This window comes from Enhydra lutris, unplaced genomic scaffold, assembly GCF_002288905.1.
Source record: "Enhydra lutris kenyoni isolate GAN:26980312 unplaced genomic scaffold, ASM228890v2 scaffoldscaffold34, whole genome shotgun sequence".
Classification (NCBI taxonomy): domain Eukaryota; kingdom Metazoa; phylum Chordata; class Mammalia; order Carnivora; family Mustelidae; genus Enhydra; species Enhydra lutris.
Window position 1 is genome coordinate 21,675,094 of NW_019154118.1, and position 24,633 is coordinate 21,699,726.

General features: G+C 41.2%; 1 protein-coding gene across 4 annotated transcripts in view; it reads left to right on the forward strand.

Moving 5' to 3' along the window:
- Positions 1 to 24,633, forward strand: part of LOC111153921 (ALG9, alpha-1,2-mannosyltransferase) — a 106,802-nt gene that overhangs the window by 61,155 nt on the left and 21,014 nt on the right. For all 4 annotated transcript variants that reach the window (XM_022513237.1, XM_022513235.1, XM_022513234.1 and 1 more), the window contains one exon: positions 19,614 to 19,744. In XM_022513237.1, coding sequence (XP_022368945.1) covers positions 19,614 to 19,744 — 131 coding nt within the window. The remainder of the gene's footprint in view (positions 1 to 19,613; positions 19,745 to 24,633) is intronic.

Genomic DNA, 24,633 nt, shown 5'->3' on the forward strand with positions numbered 1-24,633 from the left:
TCTGTGCCTTGCTTCTTCACGTCTGGCTCAGTGCTGTAGGTGTCCTCCTGCACGTTATTTGTGCTCTTCCACGCCTCTCTGCTCCTCTCTTTTGTCCTGTTTCTTACCATTTCACCTTTTCCTCCCTTCTCTTAGTTACACCTTTTTTCTTGTACTCTTGTGCGCATTTGTTCACTGTGTTTTGGCACTTCCTGTGCACCTTGTACTGGGCATGGTTTGGGAATGCACGAGGGAATGAGCTGGACACAGCTCCAGCTTCCACAGAGTTTATTGACTTCCCAGTTAATTCACAGATTTTATTATGGAGTTTTTTTTTTTCCTCCCAAGATTTTATTTATTTATTTGAGAGCGAGGGAGAGAGCAAGAGGGAGAGGATCTCCAACAGACTCCCTGCTGAGCACAGAGCCCAATGCTGGGCTTGATTCTAGGACCTGGAGATCATGACCTGAGCTGAAATCAAGAGTCAGTCGCCCAACCGACGGAGCCACCCAGGTGCCACAAATGATGGAGTTTTTTAATGGAGACGTAGTGGTTGCTATGAGAGCATATAACTTGGCAAACTGTCCTAAGGAGATAATTTTTGGCTGGGATCTGAAAGATGATGGGAGATTTATGAGGTGGGAATAGGCAGTGTTGCAGGCAGTAGGAACAGCAAACACCCATTAAGTCCTGGTGTTCCAGGTACTGGGACCTTTTTTCAGTTCCTTCGTGTAAAATACAACATCTTTTCTCCATCTCACCTAGACTGACTATTCATGCGCAGTCCACTTTTTTCTCCTGTTCACTGGGTTAGAAGTCTTGGTATCACTGGTTTCCTCTGAAATATGCCCGAGACTTACCCTTTCTTTCCTCTTTCCCCCTGCACAGAACCTCAGGGTGCCTTCACTCACAGCGGGGCTGAATGCCTTAGTGAGCTGAGTGCTTGCTTCCAACCTTTCCCTCCAGTACTGCTGTATGCCCCCCACCCCCCCGAACCTGCGTAGCCAGTATGCATGCGTCTCTCTCTTTCTGAGACCCATTTTTAAATCACTTCACTTTTTGGCTGAAAAGCCTAGAGTAGAATCCTGATGCACAGAATCTAGATTCTCTTGATTTGGGTTTTCAGCCCTCAGATTCTCTTTCCACTTTTCTCAGTACACACCTCCTGGGACCAGCCGGTATTTCTCCTGTTTCCCCTGTAAACCATGCTCATTTCTGCTGTTTTGACTCTGTTCTTTCTTTTACCACCATCTCCAGGAAATCTTTTCAACCCCCAGTGATTTCTTCCTCTCTAAACTCTGATTGTTCTTATAATACTGACTTTCTGTATTTTATATATGCTAATGTCAAATAGGTACTTAATAAAGGCTTTGATGATGCCCAGAAGACATTTTTAGTGTCATTTAGTGGCTGCTGCTGACTCATTGCTAACGGAGAACTGTGAGTAGTTAATCTTGTCGTACATGTTGGGCGTAGCTTGAATTGACAGTGAACACTGATGGCAACTGAGAGCAAGAACAATTCACTTTAATGGGCCCTAATGCTCCAAAGCTCTTTCCTCTCAGTCAAGTTCTCACATTTCATGGACTTAGTCAAAGATTCCTTCCAATGTTACAGCGATCTGTGTAGTCCTTTATAGTTTACAGGTTGTATTCAAGTGAATCCTTTCATTTAATCCTCATTATAACTCTCTGAGGTAAATGGTATTATTCTTATTTTACAGAAGAAATTGAGGCATAAAAAGGATAAGTGAGTATGGGTCAGCCATCTAGTTTGTGGTGGAGGCCAGACCTGAATCTAAGCCCCCTGACAGAGAGTTCCTCTTCTAATTGTTTAAATAAACGTTTTCTCTAGCTTTACTCAGATTAAATTGACACACAACTTTGTCTAAGGTACACAATGTGGTGATTTGATGAATGTGTATGTTGTACAGTGATGACCACAGTTGGGTGACTTAGCATGTCTATCACCTCACATAACAAAAAGTTACCTTTTTTTTTTTTAATGTTGAGAACATTTAAGATCTGCTGTCTTAGAGTTCAGATGTACAACATTGTATTGGCTCCCTCCCCTCCTTTTTGTAGAGAGGGTTTGGGAGGGGGGGAGAGAATCTCAAGCAGACTCCCTGCTGAGTGTGGAGCCTAACACAGGGCTCGATCTTACAACCTTGAGCCAAAATGGAGTTGGATGCTTAACCGACTGAGCCACCCAGGCACCCCTACAACACCATATTGTTAATGATGGTTATTAGGCTGTACTTGAGGTCCTCCGAACTTTGTCATCCTGTAACTGAAATTTTTACCCTTTAACCTCTCTCAACTTCCCCCAGATCCTGGTGACCACCATTATACCTGTTATTGTGAGTTCAACTTTTCTAGATTCCACAGTAAGAGAGATCATATACTATGTCTTTCTCTGTCAATCTTACTTCACTCAGCATAATGCCGTCAAGATTAATCTTTTCATACATAGCAGGGGTTCCTTCTTTTTTATGGCTGAATAATATCCCTGTGTGTGTGTGTGCATGTGCACATGGACTTTGACTAAGTCCATGAAATGTGACATGTGCATGTGTTACATACGTATCACATTTCATCCACTGACAGACACATAGGTTGTCTCTATATCTTAGCTCTTGTGAATAATGGTGCGATGAACATGGGATTGTAGATGTCTCTTCAAGATAGTGACTTCATTTTCTTCAGATATATACCCAAAAGTGAGATTGTTGGATGATGTAGTAATTCTTTTTAAGTTTTTGAGGAACTTCCTTACTGTTTTCCATAATGGCTGTACCAATTTACATTCCCGCTAACAGTTTTCAAGTGTTCTTTTTTTCTTCACATCCTGGCCAGTACGTGTTATCACTTGTCTTTTTGATAATAGCCATTCTAACAGATGCGAGGTGAGTGGTATCTCATTATGGTTTTGATTTGCATTTCCCTAATGATTGGTGACATCGAGTACCTTTTTATGTACCTGTTGGCCATTCATGTATCTTCTTTGGAAAAGTGTCTCTTCAGGTCTTTAGCCCATTTAAAATCAGATAATTTGGTTTTTTGCTCTTGAGTTGTATGTCCTTATCAGTTAAATGGTTTGCAAGTATTTTTTTTTCCATTCCATAGGTTGCCTTTTTATTTTGTTGTTTGTTGTTCCTTTTCTCTAAATATCTTATTTCTTCTTTAATAAAGAACCTACCCTTGGGGCACCTGGGTACTTCAGTTAAGTGTCTGCCTTCAGCTCAGGTCATGATCCCAAGGTCCTGGAATAGAGCCCTGCTTTGGGTTCCCTGCTCAACAGAGAGTCTCTTTCTCCCTCTCCTTCTACCCCTCCCCGCAAGCTTGTGCATGCTCTCTCTTTCTCTCTCTCAAATAAGTAAGTAAAATCTTTTAAAAAAAGAAGAAGAAGAGGAAGAACCTGCCCATGATCATAGCTAACCATTTTCTGCTGGGAGCCTTTGTCCTTGTGTGTTTTCGTTGTTCATTAACTGCTTGCTGGAAAAAAAAAATCAGCAGCTGCTTCCCAAAAAGGCTGAAGAGGTTATATATTTTTTAATGGACTATTAACTCAAGTAATAGGATTTTCCCATGGGATCTTTCTAACAACATTAAATGGAATTTGCATATGGATGGTGTGATGAATGGAACCAAAAGCTAACTGGTTTAGTTGGGTATTAGTTAGTTACTACCCAGATTTTTGAGAGACCCCTGTACCCAGAACCAAATCCTAGATAATCAGACCTGGAGTATGCCTGGCCAGAAAAGGCCAGGTTGAGGTCAAATATTGAAATGTTGTACGGAGGGCATCTAACCGAAGGAGGTCTTGGCATGAGACCGTAGGAGTCTCTGCCCCTGGTTGCTTCTATTTGACTACAGAGGCATGGCGCTTGCAAAGCTTTTAAAAACTTGTTTCATGTTTTTAAAATCCTTGGGAGCTACAGAGTGGGTGTTGAGACCAGAAAGTCTGCTTCCTGAAGTGTTTATGCGAAGGATCATTTTTAGAGTTATGTGGAATGGAATTGGGTCTGACGTCAGTTCCCAGTGTGCCTTCTCTCCCCTGGAGGAATAGCCCATATGTAGAGACAGATGTGAAACTCAAGACTTTTACATATAAATAATGCTAGGAGAGAATGGGAACAGTACTGTGAGTTAGAGGCAGGGTGGGGGGGTTGTGGGGGGAAAGACAGAGTTTACTGCAGGCTAGAAGTGAACAAGTTGTTTTTAAAAGCACTTTTTAAAAACCTTTAGTTGTGTATAACCCATAAGCCTAAATGTGCACAAAACACAGGTGTACAGTAATCAGTAATATTAGAGGCCAGGTGCCTGTGTAAACATCACCAAGGTCAAATACTAGAACATTACCCCCATCCAGAACTCCCGCAGCAACTCCTTTTGATCACTGCCCACTGCCCCCTTCAGGGGGGCTCAACTGACTTTATATGGTGATAATTTCCCTGCTCTTCTCTCTAGATTTACCACTTTTATATGCATTCCTAAATGATTTAAATGAGTTTTGGCTGTTTTTGAACTTCATGTACATGGAATCATACTGCATTTTCTTTTTCTTTTTTTTTTTTTGCATTTTGGTCTTTTCCCTCAACACTTTGTTAATAATAATCACACATGTTGTTGCATGTAGCTGTAGTTTGTTTTCTTTTGTTACTGCATAGTATGTCTTTGTGTGACTATACCACGGGGTATTATTTTACTGTTGATGGATGTTTGCTGTTTCTGGTCTGGGCCAACTGCAAATAAAGTCACATTGAACATTCTTGAATTGTCTTTTGGTGCATGTATTTCTATTGGATACACATTAGCTTGAACCACAGTGAAATTACCAATTTTATGGAATAAACAGTGAAATATTAATTATTTCATATGGTTCAGTCTAAAACCTGGGGATATAAATGTTGGATCATAGCAAATGTATGTATTCAATTTTTGTAGATTCTGTGAAATAATTTTCTAAAAATGTTGTGCCAATCTAATCTCCTGTCAGCGAGGGATAGATTTGCTCCACATTCTGGCCAGCACTCGGTATTGTAAATTTTCATTGTGATTTTGATTTGCATTTCCTTGATTACTGATGAGGTTGAGCATTGTTCATTTGTTTTTGGCCATTTAGATTTCTTCTTTGTACCTGTCAAGGTCATTTGCCCATTTCTTCTTAAGTGCCTTAGTCATTTGCCCATTTTTCTATTGGGTGGTCTTTGTCTTTGTTGACTAGCAGGTATTCTTTACATGTACTAGATAGGAATCCTTGATGGTTGAATTTGTTACATATTTCTTCGCCATTCTGTGGCTCATCTCACTCTCAGAAGGGTGTCTTTGATGAATAGATATTTTAATGTAGTCAAATTTATCCATTTTTTTGGGTGGTTCATGCTTTTTGTGTCTTGTCTAAAAAGACTTCTACTATAAGATCTTGCAGATCTTCTCTGATGTTACCTTCCAAGAGCTTTGTAATTTTGCCTTTTTCATTTAGTTCTATAATCCATCTGCAGTTGGTTTTTGTGAGTGGAGTGAGGTTGAGGTCCATTTTCTCCCCCAGTGGATATCCAGTTGTCTCAGCACTGGTCAGTGAAGAGCCCATCCTCTCCCCACTGACCTGAGGTATCACTGGGACATAAATCATCCTGCATCCACTCTAGGCTCTATTCTCTTCATTAGTCTTTCAATCTATTCCTACACTAAACACCTCTCATCTTAATTACTCTAAATTTATAGCAAGTAAGCCCATCACCTTGCTTTTCTTTCCTAATGGTGCTTTGGCTGTCCTTGTACATTTCCTTATACATTTTGGAATTAACTTATAAAGTTTCACCAAAAAAGTCTGATGGAATTCTTGAGATTGCATTTACTATATTGATCAATTTATTTAAACTTTGCATCTTTATAACAGTGATTGTTTAGGACTAAGGTTTATCTCTCCATTTAATACTTTACTGTCAAATTTTTTGAGATTAAAATTTATTTCAACAAATTTTGATTGTGATAAAATTGACAACTTCAACTGTTTTTAGGATACAATTCTGTGGTATTAAGCACGTTCACACTGTTGTATAACTGTCTCCACTCTCTATTTCTAGACCTTTTTTTTTTTCTTTTTTAAAGATTTTATTTATTTTTTTGACTGTCAGAGACCACAAGTAGGTAGAGAGGCAGGCAGAGAGAAAGGAGGAAGCAGGATCCCTGCTGAGCAGGAAGCCCGATGGGGGCTCAATCCCAGGACCCTGAGATCATGACCTGAGCTGAAGGCAGAGGCTTTAACCCACTGAACCACCCAGGTGCCCTCTCTAGACCTTTTTAATCATTTCAAACTGAAAATTGATACGCCTTAGATAGTTTCTTATTTTTTTATTTTTAAAGATTTTATTTATCTATTTGACAGAGGGAGAGAGAGATCACAAATAGGCAGAGAGGCAGGCAGAGAGGGGGGTGGGGTAGCAGGCTCCCTGCTGAGCAGAGAGCCTGATGCGGGGCTCGATCCCAGGACCCTGAGATCATGACCTGAGCTGAAGGCAGAGAGGCTTAACCCAGTGAGCCACCCAGGAGCCCCCCTTAGATAGTTTTTTAATCCATTCTTCCATGATGGTCTTTTGAGTTGTTTTTACCTCTTGTCTGTTGTGATTAATGCTGCTGTGAACATTGGGATATAAATACCTGTTTTGGGGCACCTAGGGTCCTGGGATTGAGCCCCTCGTTGGGCCCCATTGGGCCTCTCAGTCACTCTGCTGCTACCCCTGCTAGTATTCCCTTTCTCTCCCTCTTCTGTCAAATAAATAAAAATCTTAAAAATAAATCAGTATAGGGGCGCCTGGGTGGCTAAGTGGGTTAAAGCCTCTGCCTTTGGCTCAGGTCATGATCTCAGAGTCCTGGGATCGAGCCCCACATCGGGCTCTCTGCTCAGCAGGGAGCCTGCTTCCTCCTTTCTCTCTGCCTGCCTCTCTGCCTATTAGTAATCTCTGTCTGTCAAATAAACAAATAAAATCTTAAAATAAATAAATAAATAAATAAATAAATCAGTATATAAAAATAAATATCTGTTGGGGCACCTGGGCGTCTCAGTGGGTTAAAGCCTATGCCTTCAGCTCAGGTCATGGTCCCGGGGTCCTGGGATCGAGCCCCATTTCATGTAAATGGAGTCACACCATATGTGGTCTTTTGTGGTTGGCTTCTTTCACTTAGCATCATGTTTTCAAGGTTCATCCATGTTATACAATGTCCCATGTTAATAGACTTCCCTTAATGATGGTAGTGATAGGGATTTTAGTCATAAACACGGACCGTGTTCCTTATCCCATGTTAATAGACTTCCCTTAATGATGGTAGTGATAGGGATTTTAGTCATAAACACTAATGACTGCATTTTTATTTTATTTGAATTCCAGTATCGTTAACATACAGTGTTAACGATTTCATTCTTTATTACAGATGTATTCTTGAAATAGTTTATATGAGCTGATATTTTAAAAGTCTAATTTATATAAGAAACTTTGAATTTGTTGTAAAAAAAGATAAGCAATTTCCCACGATTTCTTAGTTTTCTAAATAATGGGTTTTGTGTAAAAACAGATTTGTTTCTACGGAGATACATTGTTGAGAACTGTGTGTTACGTGGATTGGGCTTCACTGACTGGCATTACCACCATCCTGGGTGTTCACCCCCATGTACTGATTTAAAAAGGAAGGCAAATGATTTCAGTACATTTGACTCTTCGGATCAATTGGTAGTGGCTTACTGGAACCCCAGGTCAAAAAGCATGTGGAGATGGTGTCTAGGCCTGTGCAAGAGTGCTGCAGTTGATTAGTGATGTCTAATGTGGAATGTGAGAAGGAAAACAACTGTCCTGAGTTTTCTGTGTGTGCCATTGTCAACTTCAGGAAGTATCTGTGTGGTAACTCTAGGCTGTCTGTAAGACATGTGACCTATTCCCAAATCACATTTTTAAAAAAAATATGAAGTGTTATTTTTTTTTTAAAGATTTTATTTATTTATTTGGCAGAGATCACAAGTAGGCAAAGAGGCAGGCAGAGGGAGAGGAGGAAGCAGGCTCCCCGCTGAGCAGAGAGCCTGATGTGGGGCTCGATACCAGGACCCTGAAATCACGACCTGAGCCGAAGGCAGAGGCTCATCCCACTGAGCCACCCAGGTGCCCTTGAAGTATTATTTTTAATGCATAAATAGTCTCCTTCAGGAAAGTTGTTTTTGAGAATTACAGTAATATTTTTTTATTGTGTCATATTAGTCACCATCATTAGTTTTTGACATAGTGTTCCATGATTCATTGTTTGCATATAACACCCAGGGCTCCATGCAACCCCGGGCCCTCGTTAATACTCATCACCGGCTCACCCGTCTTCCACCCACCTCCCTTCTAAAACCCTCAGTTTGTTTCCCAAAGTCCATAATCTTTCATGGTTCATCTCTCACTCCCGACTGCTCCCCCTTCATTTTTCCCTCCTCCTAATGTCCTCCATGATATTCCTTATTTTCCACAAATAAGTGAATCACCTGTTTTATATTGATGAAGCACTTAGAATTAAAGAAGCGTTATAAAAATTGAACATTTTTCAAGTATGCAGGCCCACAGAATTTCCCTCACCCTTTACATATTTAACAATGTCAGAACAACAATGATAACATCTTGGCTTTAAATAGCTCCTTGACATCAGCGAATTCAGAGAACTGAATGATCTTTACTTTGCCTTTGCCTTCTTGACAAACGCATCTTCAGCTATGGTCAGTGTGAGAAGTCTTTGTAGTTGCCCAAATCTTGACAATATAGAAAGCAGATCCTGTGTATTTGTTCTCCAGTGCCGGATGTCTTTTAGTATGAAGATGTTTCTAATGATGAGCAGCAGTAGTTTTGAGAAGAGTGGAATCTCAGTAGAATCTACTGAGAACCAGTAGAATCCCGAGTGTGTTTACACTCGTGATGAAATTATTTTCTCTACAATGATCTTTCCTTAGAGTTCAGAGCAATTTCCGTGGTTTCAGTCCAGATCCTGTGGAGACCTGGTAAAACCTCTAAGACTGAGTTAAGTGACTTGCCTAAGTGATAGAGCTAGAGTTAGAGGCGGAGTATTTGGGGTCCCATTTTTTGACACAAAAGATAATATTAGATCGACTTAAGTAAGAAAAGTGCTTGGTTGGGGGTGGGAGGTTTGGAGTAGCATTCTGCTTTTCTGCTGATGTCTTCTAGGAGAGTTTGCTATTTCAAATACTTGTTTGTTTTATGGCTGCTGGTTGATATAATGTATATTTAAATACAATAAGATACACACACAACATAGGATTTCTGGTTATAATTGTGTTTTTTAATAATAAAAATGAGGCTAAAATGGAGTTAAAGGATAGATTCTCACAAATTCTTTATATGCAGAGTATAGGCTTGCAGAACTGAACTTGTCTGCCACATCTTGTCTGTGAGTTGAGGAAAAGCAAGGAATATCCATTTGGAATTTCAGTTTGCTTTTGAGTGTGTTTTTTTGTTTTTTGGTTTTTTTTTTCTTCATTTTCTGTGCTTGTTGGGTTCTCCACGCCATTCCCAGTAGCAGGAGTTCACTCATAGACCTGGAGGGTCTTGTGTATTCTCATCACAGTAGTGGGATCCAGGAATAGTTGTTGAAATTGATTTCTCTAGGCAACTTTCATACTTCAATTTTTCATTCTATGAAATACCCAAATAGTTAAATCTTGTTATCGTGAATTGTCTAGCCTTGCTCAAAATTAATAGTTTACTGGAGCTTGAACTCATTTTGCTAATTAGAGATTTTTTTTTAGTAGCTGTATTACAGTGCGGTTTAATCTTCACCGTATGACATTTTAGAGGAGATAGGTAGCCTTCCTGGAGCTAGAAGCTAAGAGAAAATTCTTGGCACTTAAAGATAGCTAGTCTTAGTTTTTATTGACACTTGGTGCTTGAAGCTGGCCAGCCTCCTGGTGTGCTGGTGACCGTTCTTTCCTTCCGCAAGTACTTTTGGACTGCTGCTGCGTGCCAGGTACATACGGGCACCAGGGGACACCGTGCTGGCCAAGACTGACTCAGTTTCTGCCTCCACGGAGCTTAGAAGGCTCAACGCAGAAGTTCTGGGCTTCACTAGTGCTGCTTACAAGGTGATATGAGAAAATGTAATAAATCCAAATTTATTAGATGTTTTAGAAAGAAAGACATCCTGCATACTGCTTAGACTCATTAAATTCCTGACTTATGCCAGCCGTTGTTGCTGTTTGACGCCTCAGTTTAGGAGCAGACTGTACTTAGCTTGGGGCAAAGTGAACCGTTTTCTCAACTTCGGTCCTCCCACTTGACTTAGAGGTTACGGGACAAATTGATTTTGATGGATCTTTCGCATTTTCCTCTTAAAGTCTTAGAGGATTCTTTACTGCGTTTGTTTACCAGACTTTTCAGTGACATTTGAGAAATGAGATCTCTTAAACATGGAGATGGTTTCTCTGTGATGTTCCTGAACGGCTCGTTGGCCCTTGCCAAAGATCTCTATTTTTACAGCTACGTGCGTCATTGTCATTTCCAGCTGATAGATGCCTGAATGCAAGTTCACATCCTTCCTGTCTTAGGACGTGTGGGGCTTGGCTCAGGCAGCGGGATAGACAGCAGGGAAGGTCACTGAGAGAAGGAGGCTGGGCTGTGAGTTCTTTCCTTGTCCCCCACAGGCATACTGCACTGTGATAAGTGTGTTCTTGGGTACAGTTGGGGAACCCACCCCTGTTGTTAACTTTTCTCCATGTCAGAGTCTCCTTGCAGCCTTTTGGTGGGTTTTGAAATCACTCTCCCCAAGTTTCAAAACTAGACTCCTTTGATTCTTTTCCTACAACCTCTCTGATGACCTCTTCTGTGCCTTGCTTCTTCACGTCTGGCTCAGTGCTGTAGGTGTCCTCCTGCACGTTATTTGTGCTCTTCCACGCCTCTCTGCTCCTCTCTTTTGTCCTGTTTCTTACCATTTCACCTTTTCCTCCCTTCTCTTAGTTACACCTTTTTTCTTGTACTCTTGTGCGCATTTGTTCACTGTGTTTTGGCACTTCCTGTGCACCTTGTACTGGGCATGGTTTGGGAATGCACGAGGGAATGAGCTGGACACAGCTCCAGCTTCCACAGAGTTTATTGACTTCCCAGTTAATTCACAGATTTTATTATGGAGTTTTTTTTTTTTCCTCCCAAGATTTTATTTATTTATTTGAGAGCGAGGGAGAGAGCAAGAGGGAGAGGATCTCCAACAGACTCCCTGCTGAGCACAGAGCCCAATGCTGGGCTTGATTCTAGGACCTGGAGATCATGACCTGAGCTGAAATCAAGAGTCAGTCGCCCAACCGACGGAGCCACCCAGGTGCCACAAATGATGGAGTTTTTTAATGGAGACGTAGTGGTTGCTATGAGAGCATATAACTTGGCAAACTGTCCTAAGGAGATAATTTTTGGCTGGGATCTGAAAGATGATGGGAGATTTATGAGGTGGGAATAGGCAGTGTTGCAGGCAGTAGGAACAGCAAACACCCATTAAGTCCTGGTGTTCCAGGTACTGGGACCTTTTTTCAGTTCCTTCGTGTAAAATACAACATCTTTTCTCCATCTCACCTAGACTGACTATTCATGCGCAGTCCACTTTTTTCTCCTGTTCACTGGGTTAGAAGTCTTGGTATCACTGGTTTCCTCTGAAATATGCCCGAGACTTACCCTTTCTTTCCTCTTTCCCCCTGCACAGAACCTCAGGGTGCCTTCACTCACAGCGGGGCTGAATGCCTTAGTGAGCTGAGTGCTTGCTTCCAACCTTTCCCTCCAGTACTGCTGTATGCCCCCCACCCCCCCGAACCTGCGTAGCCAGTATGCATGCGTCTCTCTCTTTCTGAGACCCATTTTTAAATCACTTCACTTTTTGGCTGAAAAGCCTAGAGTAGAATCCTGATGCACAGAATCTAGATTCTCTTGATTTGGGTTTTCAGCCCTCAGATTCTCTTTCCACTTTTCTCAGTACACACCTCCTGGGACCAGCCGGTATTTCTCCTGTTTCCCCTGTAAACCATGCTCATTTCTGCTGTTTTGACTCTGTTCTTTCTTTTACCACCATCTCCAGGAAATCTTTTCAACCCCCAGTGATTTCTTCCTCTCTAAACTCTGATTGTTCTTATAATACTGACTTTCTGTATTTTATATATGCTAATGTCAAATAGGTACTTAATAAAGGCTTTGATGATGCCCAGAAGACATTTTTAGTGTCATTTAGTGGCTGCTGCTGACTCATTGCTAACGGAGAACTGTGAGTAGTTAATCTTGTCGTACATGTTGGGCGTAGCTTGAATTGACAGTGAACACTGATGGCAACTGAGAGCAAGAACAATTCACTTTAATGGGCCCTAATGCTCCAAAGCTCTTTCCTCTCAGTCAAGTTCTCACATTTCATGGACTTAGTCAAAGATTCCTTCCAATGTTACAGCGATCTGTGTAGTCCTTTATAGTTTACAGGTTGTATTCAAGTGAATCCTTTCATTTAATCCTCATTATAACTCTCTGAGGTAAATGGTATTATTCTTATTTTACAGAAGAAATTGAGGCATAAAAAGGATAAGTGAGTATGGGTCAGCCATCTAGTTTGTGGTGGAGGCCAGACCTGAATCTAAGCCCCCTGACAGAGAGTTCCTCTTCTAATTGTTTAAATAAACGTTTTCTCTAGCTTTACTCAGATTAAATTGACACACAACTTTGTCTAAGGTACACAATGTGGTGATTTGATGAATGTGTATGTTGTACAGTGATGACCACAGTTGGGTGACTTAGCATGTCTATCACCTCACATAACAAAAAGTTACCTTTTTTTTTTTTAATGTTGAGAACATTTAAGATCTGCTGTCTTAGAGTTCAGATGTACAACATTGTATTGGCTCCCTCCCCTCCTTTTTGTAGAGAGGGTTTGGGAGGGGGGGAGAGAATCTCAAGCAGACTCCCTGCTGAGTGTGGAGCCTAACACAGGGCTCGATCTTACAACCTTGAGCCAAAATGGAGTTGGATGCTTAACCGACTGAGCCACCCAGGCACCCCTACAACACCATATTGTTAATGATGGTTATTAGGCTGTACTTGAGGTCCTCCGAACTTTGTCATCCTGTAACTGAAATTTTTACCCTTTAACCTCTCTCAACTTCCCCCAGATCCTGGTGACCACCATTATACCTGTTATTGTGAGTTCAACTTTTCTAGATTCCACAGTAAGAGAGATCATATACTATGTCTTTCTCTGTCAATCTTACTTCACTCAGCATAATGCCGTCAAGATTAATCTTTTCATACATAGCAGGGGTTCCTTCTTTTTTATGGCTGAATAATATCCCTGTGTGTGTGTGTGCATGTGCACATGGACTTTGACTAAGTCCATGAAATGTGACATGTGCATGTGTTACATACGTATCACATTTCATCCACTGACAGACACATAGGTTGTCTCTATATCTTAGCTCTTGTGAATAATGGTGCGATGAACATGGGATTGTAGATGTCTCTTCAAGATAGTGACTTCATTTTCTTCAGATATATACCCAAAAGTGAGATTGTTGGATGATGTAGTAATTCTTTTTAAGTTTTTGAGGAACTTCCTTACTGTTTTCCATAATGGCTGTACCAATTTACATTCCCGCTAACAGTTTTCAAGTGTTCTTTTTTTCTTCACATCCTGGCCAGTACGTGTTATCACTTGTCTTTTTGATAATAGCCATTCTAACAGATGCGAGGTGAGTGGTATCTCATTATGGTTTTGATTTGCATTTCCCTAATGATTGGTGACATCGAGTACCTTTTTATGTACCTGTTGGCCATTCATGTATCTTCTTTGGAAAAGTGTCTCTTCAGGTCTTTAGCCCATTTAAAATCAGATAATTTGGTTTTTTGCTCTTGAGTTGTATGTCCTTATCAGTTAAATGGTTTGCAAGTATTTTTTTTTCCATTCCATAGGTTGCCTTTTTATTTTGTTGTTTGTTGTTCCTTTTCTCTAAATATCTTATTTCTTCTTTAATAAAGAACCTACCCTTGGGGCACCTGGGTACTTCAGTTAAGTGTCTGCCTTCAGCTCAGGTCATGATCCCAAGGTCCTGGAATAGAGCCCTGCTTTGGGTTCCCTGCTCAACAGAGAGTCTCTTTCTCCCTCTCCTTCTACCCCTCCCCGCAAGCTTGTGCATGCTCTCTCTTTCTCTCTCTCAAATAAGTAAGTAAAATCTTTTAAAAAAAGAAGAAGAAGAGGAAGAACCTGCCCATGATCATAGCTAACCATTTTCTGCTGGGAGCCTTTGTCCTTGTGTGTTTTCGTTGTTCATTAACTGCTTGCTGGAAAAAAAAAATCAGCAGCTGCTTCCCAAAAAGGCTGAAGAGGTTATATATTTTTTAATGGACTATTAACTCAAGTAATAGGATTTTCCCATGGGATCTTTCTAACAACATTAAATGGAATTTGCATATGGATGGTGTGATGAATGGAACCAAAAGCTAACTGGTTTAGTTGGGTATTAGTTAGTTACTACCCAGATTTTTGAGAGACCCCTGTACCCAGAACCAAATCCTAGATAATCAGACCTGGAGTATGCCTGGCCAGAAAAGGCCAGGTTGAGGTCAAATATTGAAATGTTGTACGGAGGGCATCTAACCGAAGGAGGTCTTGGCATGAGACCGTAGGAGTCTCTGCCCCTGGTTGCTTCTATTTGACTACAGAGGCATGGCGCTTGCAAAGCTTTTAAAAACTTGTTTCATGTTTTTAAAATCCTTGGGAGCTACAGAGTGGGTGTTGAGACCAGAAAGTCTGCTTCCTGAAGTGTTTATGCGAAGGATCATTTTTAGAGTTATGTGGAATGGAATTGGGTCTGACGTCAGTTCCCAGTGTGCCTTCTCTCCCCTGGAGGAATAGCCCATATGTAGAGACAGATGTGAAACTCAAGACTTTTACATATAAATAATGCTAGGAGAGAATGGGAACAGTACTGTGAGTTAGAGGCAGGGTGGGGGGGTTGTGGGGGGAAAGACAGAGTTTACTGCAGGCTAGAAGTGAACAAGTTGTTTTTAAAAGCACTTTTTAAAAACCTTTAGTTGTGTATAACCCATAAGCCTAAATGTGCACAAAACACAGGTGTACAGTAATCAGTAATATTAGAGGCCAGGTGCCTGTGTAAACATCACCAAGGTCAAATACTAGAACATTACCCCCATCCAGAACTCCCGCAGCAACTCCTTTTGATCACTGCCCACTGCCCCCTTCAGGGGGGCTCAACTGACTTTATATGGTGATAATTTCCCTGCTCTTCTCTCTAGATTTACCACTTTTATATGCATTCCTAAATGATTTAAATGAGTTTTGGCTGTTTTTGAACTTCATGTACATGGAATCATACTGCATTTTCTTTTTCTTTTTTTTTTTTTGCATTTTGGTCTTTTCCCTCAACACTTTGTTAATAATAATCACACATGTTGTTGCATGTAGCTGTAGTTTGTTTTCTTTTGTTACTGCATAGTATGTCTTTGTGTGACTATACCACGGGGTATTATTTTACTGTTGATGGATGTTTGCTGTTTCTGGTCTGGGCCAACTGCAAATAAAGTCACATTGAACATTCTTGAATTGTCTTTTGGTGCATGTATTTCTATTGGATACACATTAGCTTGAACCACAGTGAAATTACCAATTTTATGGAATAAACAGTGAAATATTAATTATTTCATATGGTTCAGTCTAAAACCTGGGGATATAAATGTTGGATCATAGCAAATGTATGTATTCAATTTTTGTAGATTCTGTGAAATAATTTTCTAAAAATGTTGTGCCAATCTAATCTCCTGTCAGCGAGGGATAGATTTGCTCCACATTCTGGCCAGCACTCGGTATTGTAAATTTTCATTGTGATTTTGATTTGCATTTCCTTGATTACTGATGAGGTTGAGCATTGTTCATTTGTTTTTGGCCATTTAGATTTCTTCTTTGTACCTGTCAAGGTCATTTGCCCATTTCTTCTTAAGTGCCTTAGTCATTTGCCCATTTTTCTATTGGGTGGTCTTTGTCTTTGTTGACTAGCAGGTATTCTTTACATGTACTAGATAGGAATCCTTGATGGTTGAATTTGTTACATATTTCTTCGCCATTCTGTGGCTCATCTCACTCTCAGAAGGGTGTCTTTGATGAATAGATATTTTAATGTAGTCAAATTTATCCATTTTTTTGGGTGGTTCATGCTTTTTGTGTCTTGTCTAAAAAGACTTCTACTATAAGATCTTGCAGATCTTCTCTGATGTTACCTTCCAAGAGCTTTGTAATTTTGCCTTTTTCATTTAGTTCTATAATCCATCTGCAGTTGGTTTTTGTGAGTGGAGTGAGGTTGAGGTCCATTTTCTCCCCCAGTGGATATCCAGTTGTCTCAGCACTGGTCAGTGAAGAGCCCATCCTCTCCCCACTGACCTGAGGTATCACTGGGACATAAATCATCCTGCATCCACTCTAGGCTCTATTCTCTTCATTAGTCTTTCAATCTATTCCTACACTAAACACCTCTCATCTTAATTACTCTAAATTTATAGCAAGTAAGCCCATCACCTTGCTTTTCTTTCCTAATGGTGCTTTGGCTGTCCTTGTACATTTCCTTATACATTTTGGAATTAACTTATAAAGTTTCACCAAAAAAGTCTGATGGAATTCTTGAGATTGCATTTACTATATTGATCAATTTATTTAAACTTTGCATCTTTATAACAGTGATTGTTTAGGACTAAGGTTTATCTCTCCATTTAATACTTTACTGTCAAATTTTTTGAGATTAAAATTTATTTCAACAAATTTTGATTGTGATAAAATTGACAACTTCAACTGTTTTTAGGATACAATTCTGTGGTATTAAGCACGTTCACACTGTTGTATAACTGTCTCCACTCTCTATTTCTAGACCTTTTTTTTTTTCTTTTTTAAAGATTTTATTTATTTTTTTGACTGTCAGAGACCACAAGTAGGTAGAGAGGCAGGCAGAGAGAAAGGAGGAAGCAGGATCCCTGCTGAGCAGGAAGCCCGATGGGGGCTCAATCCCAGGACCCTGAGATCATGACCTGAGCTGAAGGCAGAGGCTTTAACCCACTGAACCACCCAGGTGCCCTCTCTAGACCTTTTTAATCATTTCAAACTGAAAATTGATACGCCTTAGATAGTTTCTTATTTTTTTATTTTTAAAGATTTTATTTATCTATTTGACAGAGGGAGAGAGAGATCACAAATAGGCAGAGAGGCAGGCAGAGAGGGGGGTGGGGTAGCAGGCTCCCTGCTGAGCAGAGAGCCTGATGCGGGGCTCGATCCCAGGACCCTGAGATCATGACCTGAGCTGAAGGCAGAGAGGCTTAACCCAGTGAGCCACCCAGGAGCCCCCCTTAGATAGTTTTTTAATCCATTCTTCCATGATGGTCTTTTGAGTTGTTTTTACCTCTTGTCTGTTGTGATTAATGCTGCTGTGAACATTGGGATATAAATACCTGTTTTGGGGCACCTAGGGTCCTGGGATTGAGCCCCTCGTTGGGCCCCATTGGGCCTCTCAGTCACTCTGCTGCTACCCCTGCTAGTATTCCCTTTCTCTCCCTCTTCTGTCAAATAAATAAAAATCTTAAAAATAAATCAGTATAGGGGCGCCTGGGTGGCTAAGTGGGTTAAAGCCTCTGCCTTTGGCTCAGGTCATGATCTCAGAGTCCTGGGATCGAGCCCCACATCGGGCTCTCTGCTCAGCAGGGAGCCTGCTTCCTCCTTTCTCTCTGCCTGCCTCTCTGCCTATTAGTAATCTCTGTCTGTCAAATAAACAAATAAAATCTTAAAATAAATAAATAAATAAATAAATAAATCAGTATATAAAAATAAATATCTGTTGGGGCACCTGGGCGTCTCAGTGGGTTAAAGCCTATGCCTTCAGCTCAGGTCATGGTCCCGGGGTCCTGGGATCGAGCCCCATTTCATGTAAATGGAGTCACACCATATGTGGTCTTTTGTGGTTGGCTTCTTTCACTTAGCATCATGTTTTCAAGGTTCATCCATGTTATACAATGTATCCTTTTTAAGATTGAACAATACTTCATTGCATGTATTTGCCACATTTTAATTATATGAATATACCACATTATAAATTGATCAGTTGACAGATATTTATCAATGAAATTCCATAATTTTTTATAGAGGACTTTCCCATATTTTTGTTAGATTTATTCCAGGGCATACATTTTCATATTCTTATGAATTATGTTTTTATAATATAAAAACATACATAATTTTGAAGAATAAAAACATTTTCTATATTTTCTGCTGTTCTGTAGGAATATATGACATTGATGTTTACATCCTGTAAGTCTAAAGTTTGATAAACTCTCTGAATTCCAAACATTTGTTGGGCAACCAGATTTCTTATATACCAGTCATATCATTGTGATGAGTGAGTTTTATCATCTCTTTCCATGTCTTCTGTCATTTCTTTCTTTTACCTTACCCTGCTGACTGGAATCTCTAGTACAATGTTGAATAAAGTAGTGGTAACTCTTGACTGATTCCTGATCGCAAGGGAAGAACTTTCAACCCTTTACCATTAAATATAAGGTTTGCTATAAATCTGTTTATGTTTCCAGTGGCCTTTATCTTAGCTGACACCTGGCATTCTAGGAGGACTCTTCATTGGTTTTAGTTTGTAAGAAACGTTTAGATGAGCTCCTGAGAGCACTTTCCTTCTGAATCAGTCATTTGGGCCAGTCTTGATAGGACTTTTGAAGTCATACTGACTTGGGTCCGGATCTGGCTCTGTCATATACTTGGGATTTTTGGCTAGGACTAGGAACTAGGGACTATTTAACAGCAGAAGTATCATAGCGTGTTCTGTTCAATTAGTCAATTCTGTGAGAAGCATGGTACTTGTATAGTTTTAAGTGAAATGTATTAATATTCTCTTATGATTACCTGTGATGCTCTGATGTATCCCTGTTGAAAGCAGCTGGATGGCTATAGTTTTGCTAATAGTTGCTATATATTTTTTGTAACCTTCTCCACTCTTACAGTTCTGATATCTCAGTTTTACTGATCTTTTGCTACGATGCCAGTTCCCGTGTCTCTGTCAGTTCTCTGGAATTTGTGAAGGAGATGATGATGTGTGATATTGCTGTGCCACTTAGGAGGTGTAGGGTGACCTCACATGGCTCTGTCAGCAGGCGTAGGGCTTCCTCACACATTAGCGTACGTGATTAGGTGATGCACTTTCAGTCTCTGCGATAAGAGGTGGTAGATTGGAAGGGAATGATAGAAGAAGAGAGTTTTCTGAGTAGCTTGTGGACTCATGTTAGCTTCAGAAGTGCCTGTGAGGCCAGAGGAATTTAATACCCAAACTCGTGTCAGAACTCCCAAAGCTTACCTATATATTTGGCTGGGTGGGTGCATGTCTCTCTCCTGCAACCTGGAGCCTAAATAATTTCCCAGCACCCAACACTGTCATCTGAGGGGAGAGAGCACAGGTAATGTTGTCCAAGGACTTGGAGGTTTGTGTTCCTGAAACTCTGTGGGAATTTTTAGGATTGTAATTGATGTTCCTTATCCTGAAAGGACCTTTGCAATTGCTGATGAAACGTTGGCCTTTCTCCATTGCAGATTGACATCAGTAAATGCCATTATTTAGTGGATTTGGACACCACGAGAGAAACGCCCCGGGAGCCGAAATACTCATCAAATAGAGAAGAATGGATCAGCTTGGCCTACAGACCATTCCTTGATGTTTCTAGGTACGTGGCTAGAGATGAACTAGTGATGGGCATTTCATGTAAATGGAGTCACACCATATGTGGTCTTTTGTGGTTGGCTTCTTTCACTTAGCATCATGTTTTCAAGGTTCATCCATGTTATACAATGTATCCTTTTTAAGATTGAATAATAGGGCGAAAATTAGAATCTTGATTGAATAACTTCCAGTCTTGGGCTGACTGTAATAGCCATCATTTCCTTTTTATATGGACCCAAACACATCTTCTATTCTTGTCCAGCTTCCTGAGAAATCTAAAAGAGTGCTCTCCTTTTCTAGGCACTGAATGCAAAATTTATTCAGGTATCATCCAAATAAAAGAAACTAACTAAAACAGATCCACTGGAGACAATGCAAATAAGTGTTTGACATGGATGACTTTTGGCAATCAACTTCAACTATCTTCCTGAGAGTATTATAACACTGTTAGGAAGATTGACTATGTCCTTTAAGGAGCTAGAAGTTCACATCCATTATTTTTAGGGTTAAGGCTCAGTCAAGGAAGGGGTAGGCCTTACTTGATCTTAAATAGAGGGACCAAATGCGGGGTGCCTGGGTGGCTCAGTGGGTTAAGCCTCTGCCTTCAGCTCAGGTCATGATCTCAGGGTCCTGTGATCGAGCCCCGCATCGGGCTGTCTGCTCAGCGGGGAGCCTGCTTCCCCACCCTCTCTCTCTGCCTGCCTCTCTGCCTACTTGTAATCTCTGTCTGTCAAAAATCTTAAAAAAAAAAAAAAATAGAGGGATCAAATAGACCAGGGCTTTTCTGGCTCTTCAGAAGGGCCTGAGAAGTAATGACAAGAGGGAAGTCAGGGCCGTCAGGTGAAGGAGTAATGGGGTTGAGTTGGAGGAGTCAGGTGTTTTGTGGGTAGAAGTCCAGGGAGGCCTGGTGGGCAGAGTTGCAGAAAGGAAAAGCTAGAGGACCAGGTCCCGAGAGGCAGGTCTGGGACTCAGAAGCAGGGAAGAAGGTATTTTTAGGAGGAGGGAGTGCTCAGAAGCTGCTGATAAATAAAGTTGAATAAGAACAACTGTTCATTGGGTTAGGCAGCTGATCAAAGCAATTTTGGTGGAGTGGTAGAGGCGTGGTGACTTGAGAGAAGAGGAGGATGAGAGCAAAAGTAGAATTGGAGATGGTGTAAGAGAGAAGTCAGAGAAGCAGAGGGAAGCAGAGAAATAGGGCTATAGCTGGTGGTGGGTGGTACTGTAGGAAAAGTGATGATGAGAGATGATTTTATCCTTAAATCTTTTTTTAATTGTGGTAGTATATATACAATATACATATACATATATATATATACATATATATATATATATGTATATATATATATGAAACATGGAATTTGCCATTTTAGGGGCACCTGGGTGGCTCAGTCAGTTAAGTGTCTGTCTTTGGCTTGGGTCATGATCCTAGGGTCCTGGGATTGAGCCCCACGTGGGACTCCTTGCTTGGTGGGGAGTCTCCTCCCTCCCCCCCCACCCCCGCTCCTGCTGCTTGTGTGCACGCTCTCTCGCCCTCTCTCTCTAAGAAATCTTAAAAAATTTGCCATTTTACCTATTTTAAGTGTATAATTCAGTGGCATTAATTATATTTACAGTGTTGTGCAATCCTTACCATTATCTTTTTTAAAAATTACCATATGCATTTTGTAAGTTTAAGGTGTCCACGTGTTCATGTGTTGCCATATGATTGTGACAGTAGATCAGTTAACACCTTTATCATATCACATATTCGTTATTCGTGTTTCTGTTGAGAATGCCATTATCTATTACCTATTTCAGTAACAATTGTATTTGTATGCCAATGGAAATGATCTCTTAGCTGAAAAGTGATTATGTAGGAGAAAGGAAGGAATTGCGGGAGCAGTGCTCTTAAGGTGGGAGAGAGGAGACATACCTGTAAGTAGCGGAAATGTTTTGGACAGATGGGCGGTAGGTAGATCATCTCTCTGCAGTGAAGGAGAAGTTCTGTGTCTGTACCGGCCAGTATAGGAGCCAGGAGCTGCATGTAGCTTTTAAACATTTGAAATGTGATGACTGTGCATGAGGAACTGAATTTTTAATTTTACTTAATCTTAATTTAAATAGTCACATGTACCTGCTAGAGAGAGCAGACTAGGAACCGGCAGCAGGTCGGTGTGATAATGGGAGTCTGGAGGTTCTCTGGCCTGTTTTCTCCGTGAAGCAGGAAGTTAGGAGAATCAGATGAGAAGGGACTATATGGGGATGAGGTCGGAGAATTAAGGAGAGGGAGATAATTGAGGCAAGTAGGAAACAAAGAAGCTCAACAAACAGTATGATTGGAAGACAAGATCAAGAACCCACCTGAGTTTTAAGTGGGACCAGTGTGGTTGCCTTTTTCTCTCTAGCTGTAGAGAGAGCCACAGTGCTGAATCACAGAACAGGTGAATCTAACCAGAGGGTTTTTATTTTTAGTTTTTTAAAACAAATTCATGGAAGTATAATTTACATACCGTAAAATCCATCCATTTTAAGTGTACAATTTAATAATTATTAAGTTTGCCAGTTGTATATATGTAAGTGGAATTATGTAATACATGGGGTTCTGTAACTGGATTCTTTCATTTCGCATGTTTTGGTGGTTCGTTCACGTTATAGCATGTATCAGTCGGTGTCCTTCTTTGTTGTCGAATACTATTCTATCATATGGATATAAGCATTTTGTGTACCTCTTCCCCAGTTCATGGATACTTGGGTTATCTCTACTTTTTGGGTATTGTAAATAATGCTGCTGTGAACATTGATGCACCCTTTTGTGTGCAGGTTGGGTTTAGGCCAAGAAAGTTCAACAAAGCAAGAAGGGGACAAGGGAGTTGAGTTTATGGAGGAGAGTGGTCATGGCTGTGAGCTGGGTGAGGAGGGTTGGGGGTTCTGAGGGAGTGGAGGGGCCTGAGAGGTGGTGGGATCGTGGATTGATACTCACACATGGTCAGATTGGACCAGTCATAGGAGAGACCTGGAAGGGGAAGCCGCAGTGATGTTGGGAAGCTCTCTGCATCACATACGGTCTTCGTTATTGTTACTTGATGTGATACTTGGGGTAGGTTGCTCCTGGGCCTTCTATTCTGAGTTGGGAAAACTGTGAGAACATGAGGTCTGGCCCTGGGAAGATCTCCAGCTCTGAGGGGACAGCAGACCCCAAGCAACCTTCCTGTTAGCAAAGGGAAACTGAGTGGCTCACAAATACAGACCAGCAATACATTGGCTACAGAACAAACTCTGTTAATAGCAAGTGGGGCAAGGGAGTAGTTTTCAGGTGACTCTTTTTCCCCTTTTAGTTTTGAAGGGTTGACATGAGAAGGGCTGCCCATCTCCCCATTTACCCTTCTGGTGGCCCCCTAGACCCATAGCTCGTGCCCGTAAATGGAGAGCCTTTGGGACAAGGCAAAGCAGCATGCTTGGACGCTTCCTATGTGAGAATTTGAAAGCTCTTGATGAAGGAGCCAAAGGTTTGGCTCGTGGTGAGCCAAGCGTGACTGGAGCCCCTGGTATGCCACATAGGTGCAGTGGCTCCTCTGCGTTCAGGCTCCTCAGCGCTCCTTTCCAGAGAGGCTGCTTGCTGCTCCCCACTGAGCCTTCTGCTTCCCTAACAGGCCAGATGGTATGGCCAGAAATAAAGCATAATGGGCTCAATTTGATCAACTTTATCAAATATCTTCTACCTTTAAGACTTTAGACTGTGTGTAGACAAGACCACTGCCTTGGGGAGTTTATGGTAAACCTGGAGAGAAACACCATCAGAGAAGTGCCACTAAAGCATAGGAGGGGTGTGGCAGTTCCACGGGACTGGGGTGGGAGGGACCCAGGAAGATCCCAAGAGGGGGTGACATCTGAGATTGCATTGGTGATCGTGTGGGAGGTGCACTGAAAGGAGGGAACGTTGGAGGTCCAGGAGGAAGTCAGGAAATGATTCTGGTTGGCTAGATGAGAGGCAGCGAAGGAGTGAACTCAACTGCAGAGCAGGGGTAGACTTACAAGATGCGGGGTGTCAGGAAGATCAGGCCAAAATTCACCCAGAATCCCACAGCTTGCACAGTGGCCTGTAGCAGCAAGCTTTTAGTAGTCTCCTGTGCTCTATCAGAAGTGTTGGGGATTGGTTTCTCTGGCAGGGCTGGTCCCTGAGCAGAAGTGTTTCCAAGTTTGAGCAGAACTCGGTGGAGCCACAGACCCCAAACTTAACTCATCGTATGTCCTGTTTGTCGCTGCTGCTGCTTCGTTTCCCCTCTGCCCGCTCCGCACACCTCTGGTGCAAGGGGAGGGAGGGAGGTTAGTGCCTTCAGAGGTTTTTCACTTCCCATAAATTTTACTCATTTCCCATAAATTGGCATTCTTTTCATGACCATAGGCTGAGAAAGAAAAAAAAACCTGCTGGTTTAAGAACTGGGAAGGTACAGTTCACTTGAAAGTGTACAGAGTGCATAGAAGAGAGTAAGGGGTCAGAAGACGCGGCTTGCTGGTTGTTCCTGATTCCCAGATTTACTGAATTTACACTAGAACAGAGATGGTAATATTTTATCTCTTTCATGGGAATGTTGTAAGGATTAAATGAGAGTGGAAATATGAAGATGTTTTTAAATTCTAAAGCATTGTATAAATGTCAGGCTTTTCAATTAATTAGCACGCAGCCTCAGGGGCCAAAATTATTCTGAGTTTCTCTTTCTTACTTGGCATTTCCTGGTATATATTGATGTCATTGAAAGAACAGTGGGAGGTCGGTTCTTTCAGAAAAAAGACAGCCCAGTCTTTTCTTTTTTTTTTTTAAAGGATTTTATTTATTTATTTGACAGAGATCACAAGTAGGCAGAGAGGCAGGCAGAGAGAGAGAGAGAGAGAGAGAGAGGAGAAAGCAGGCTCCCC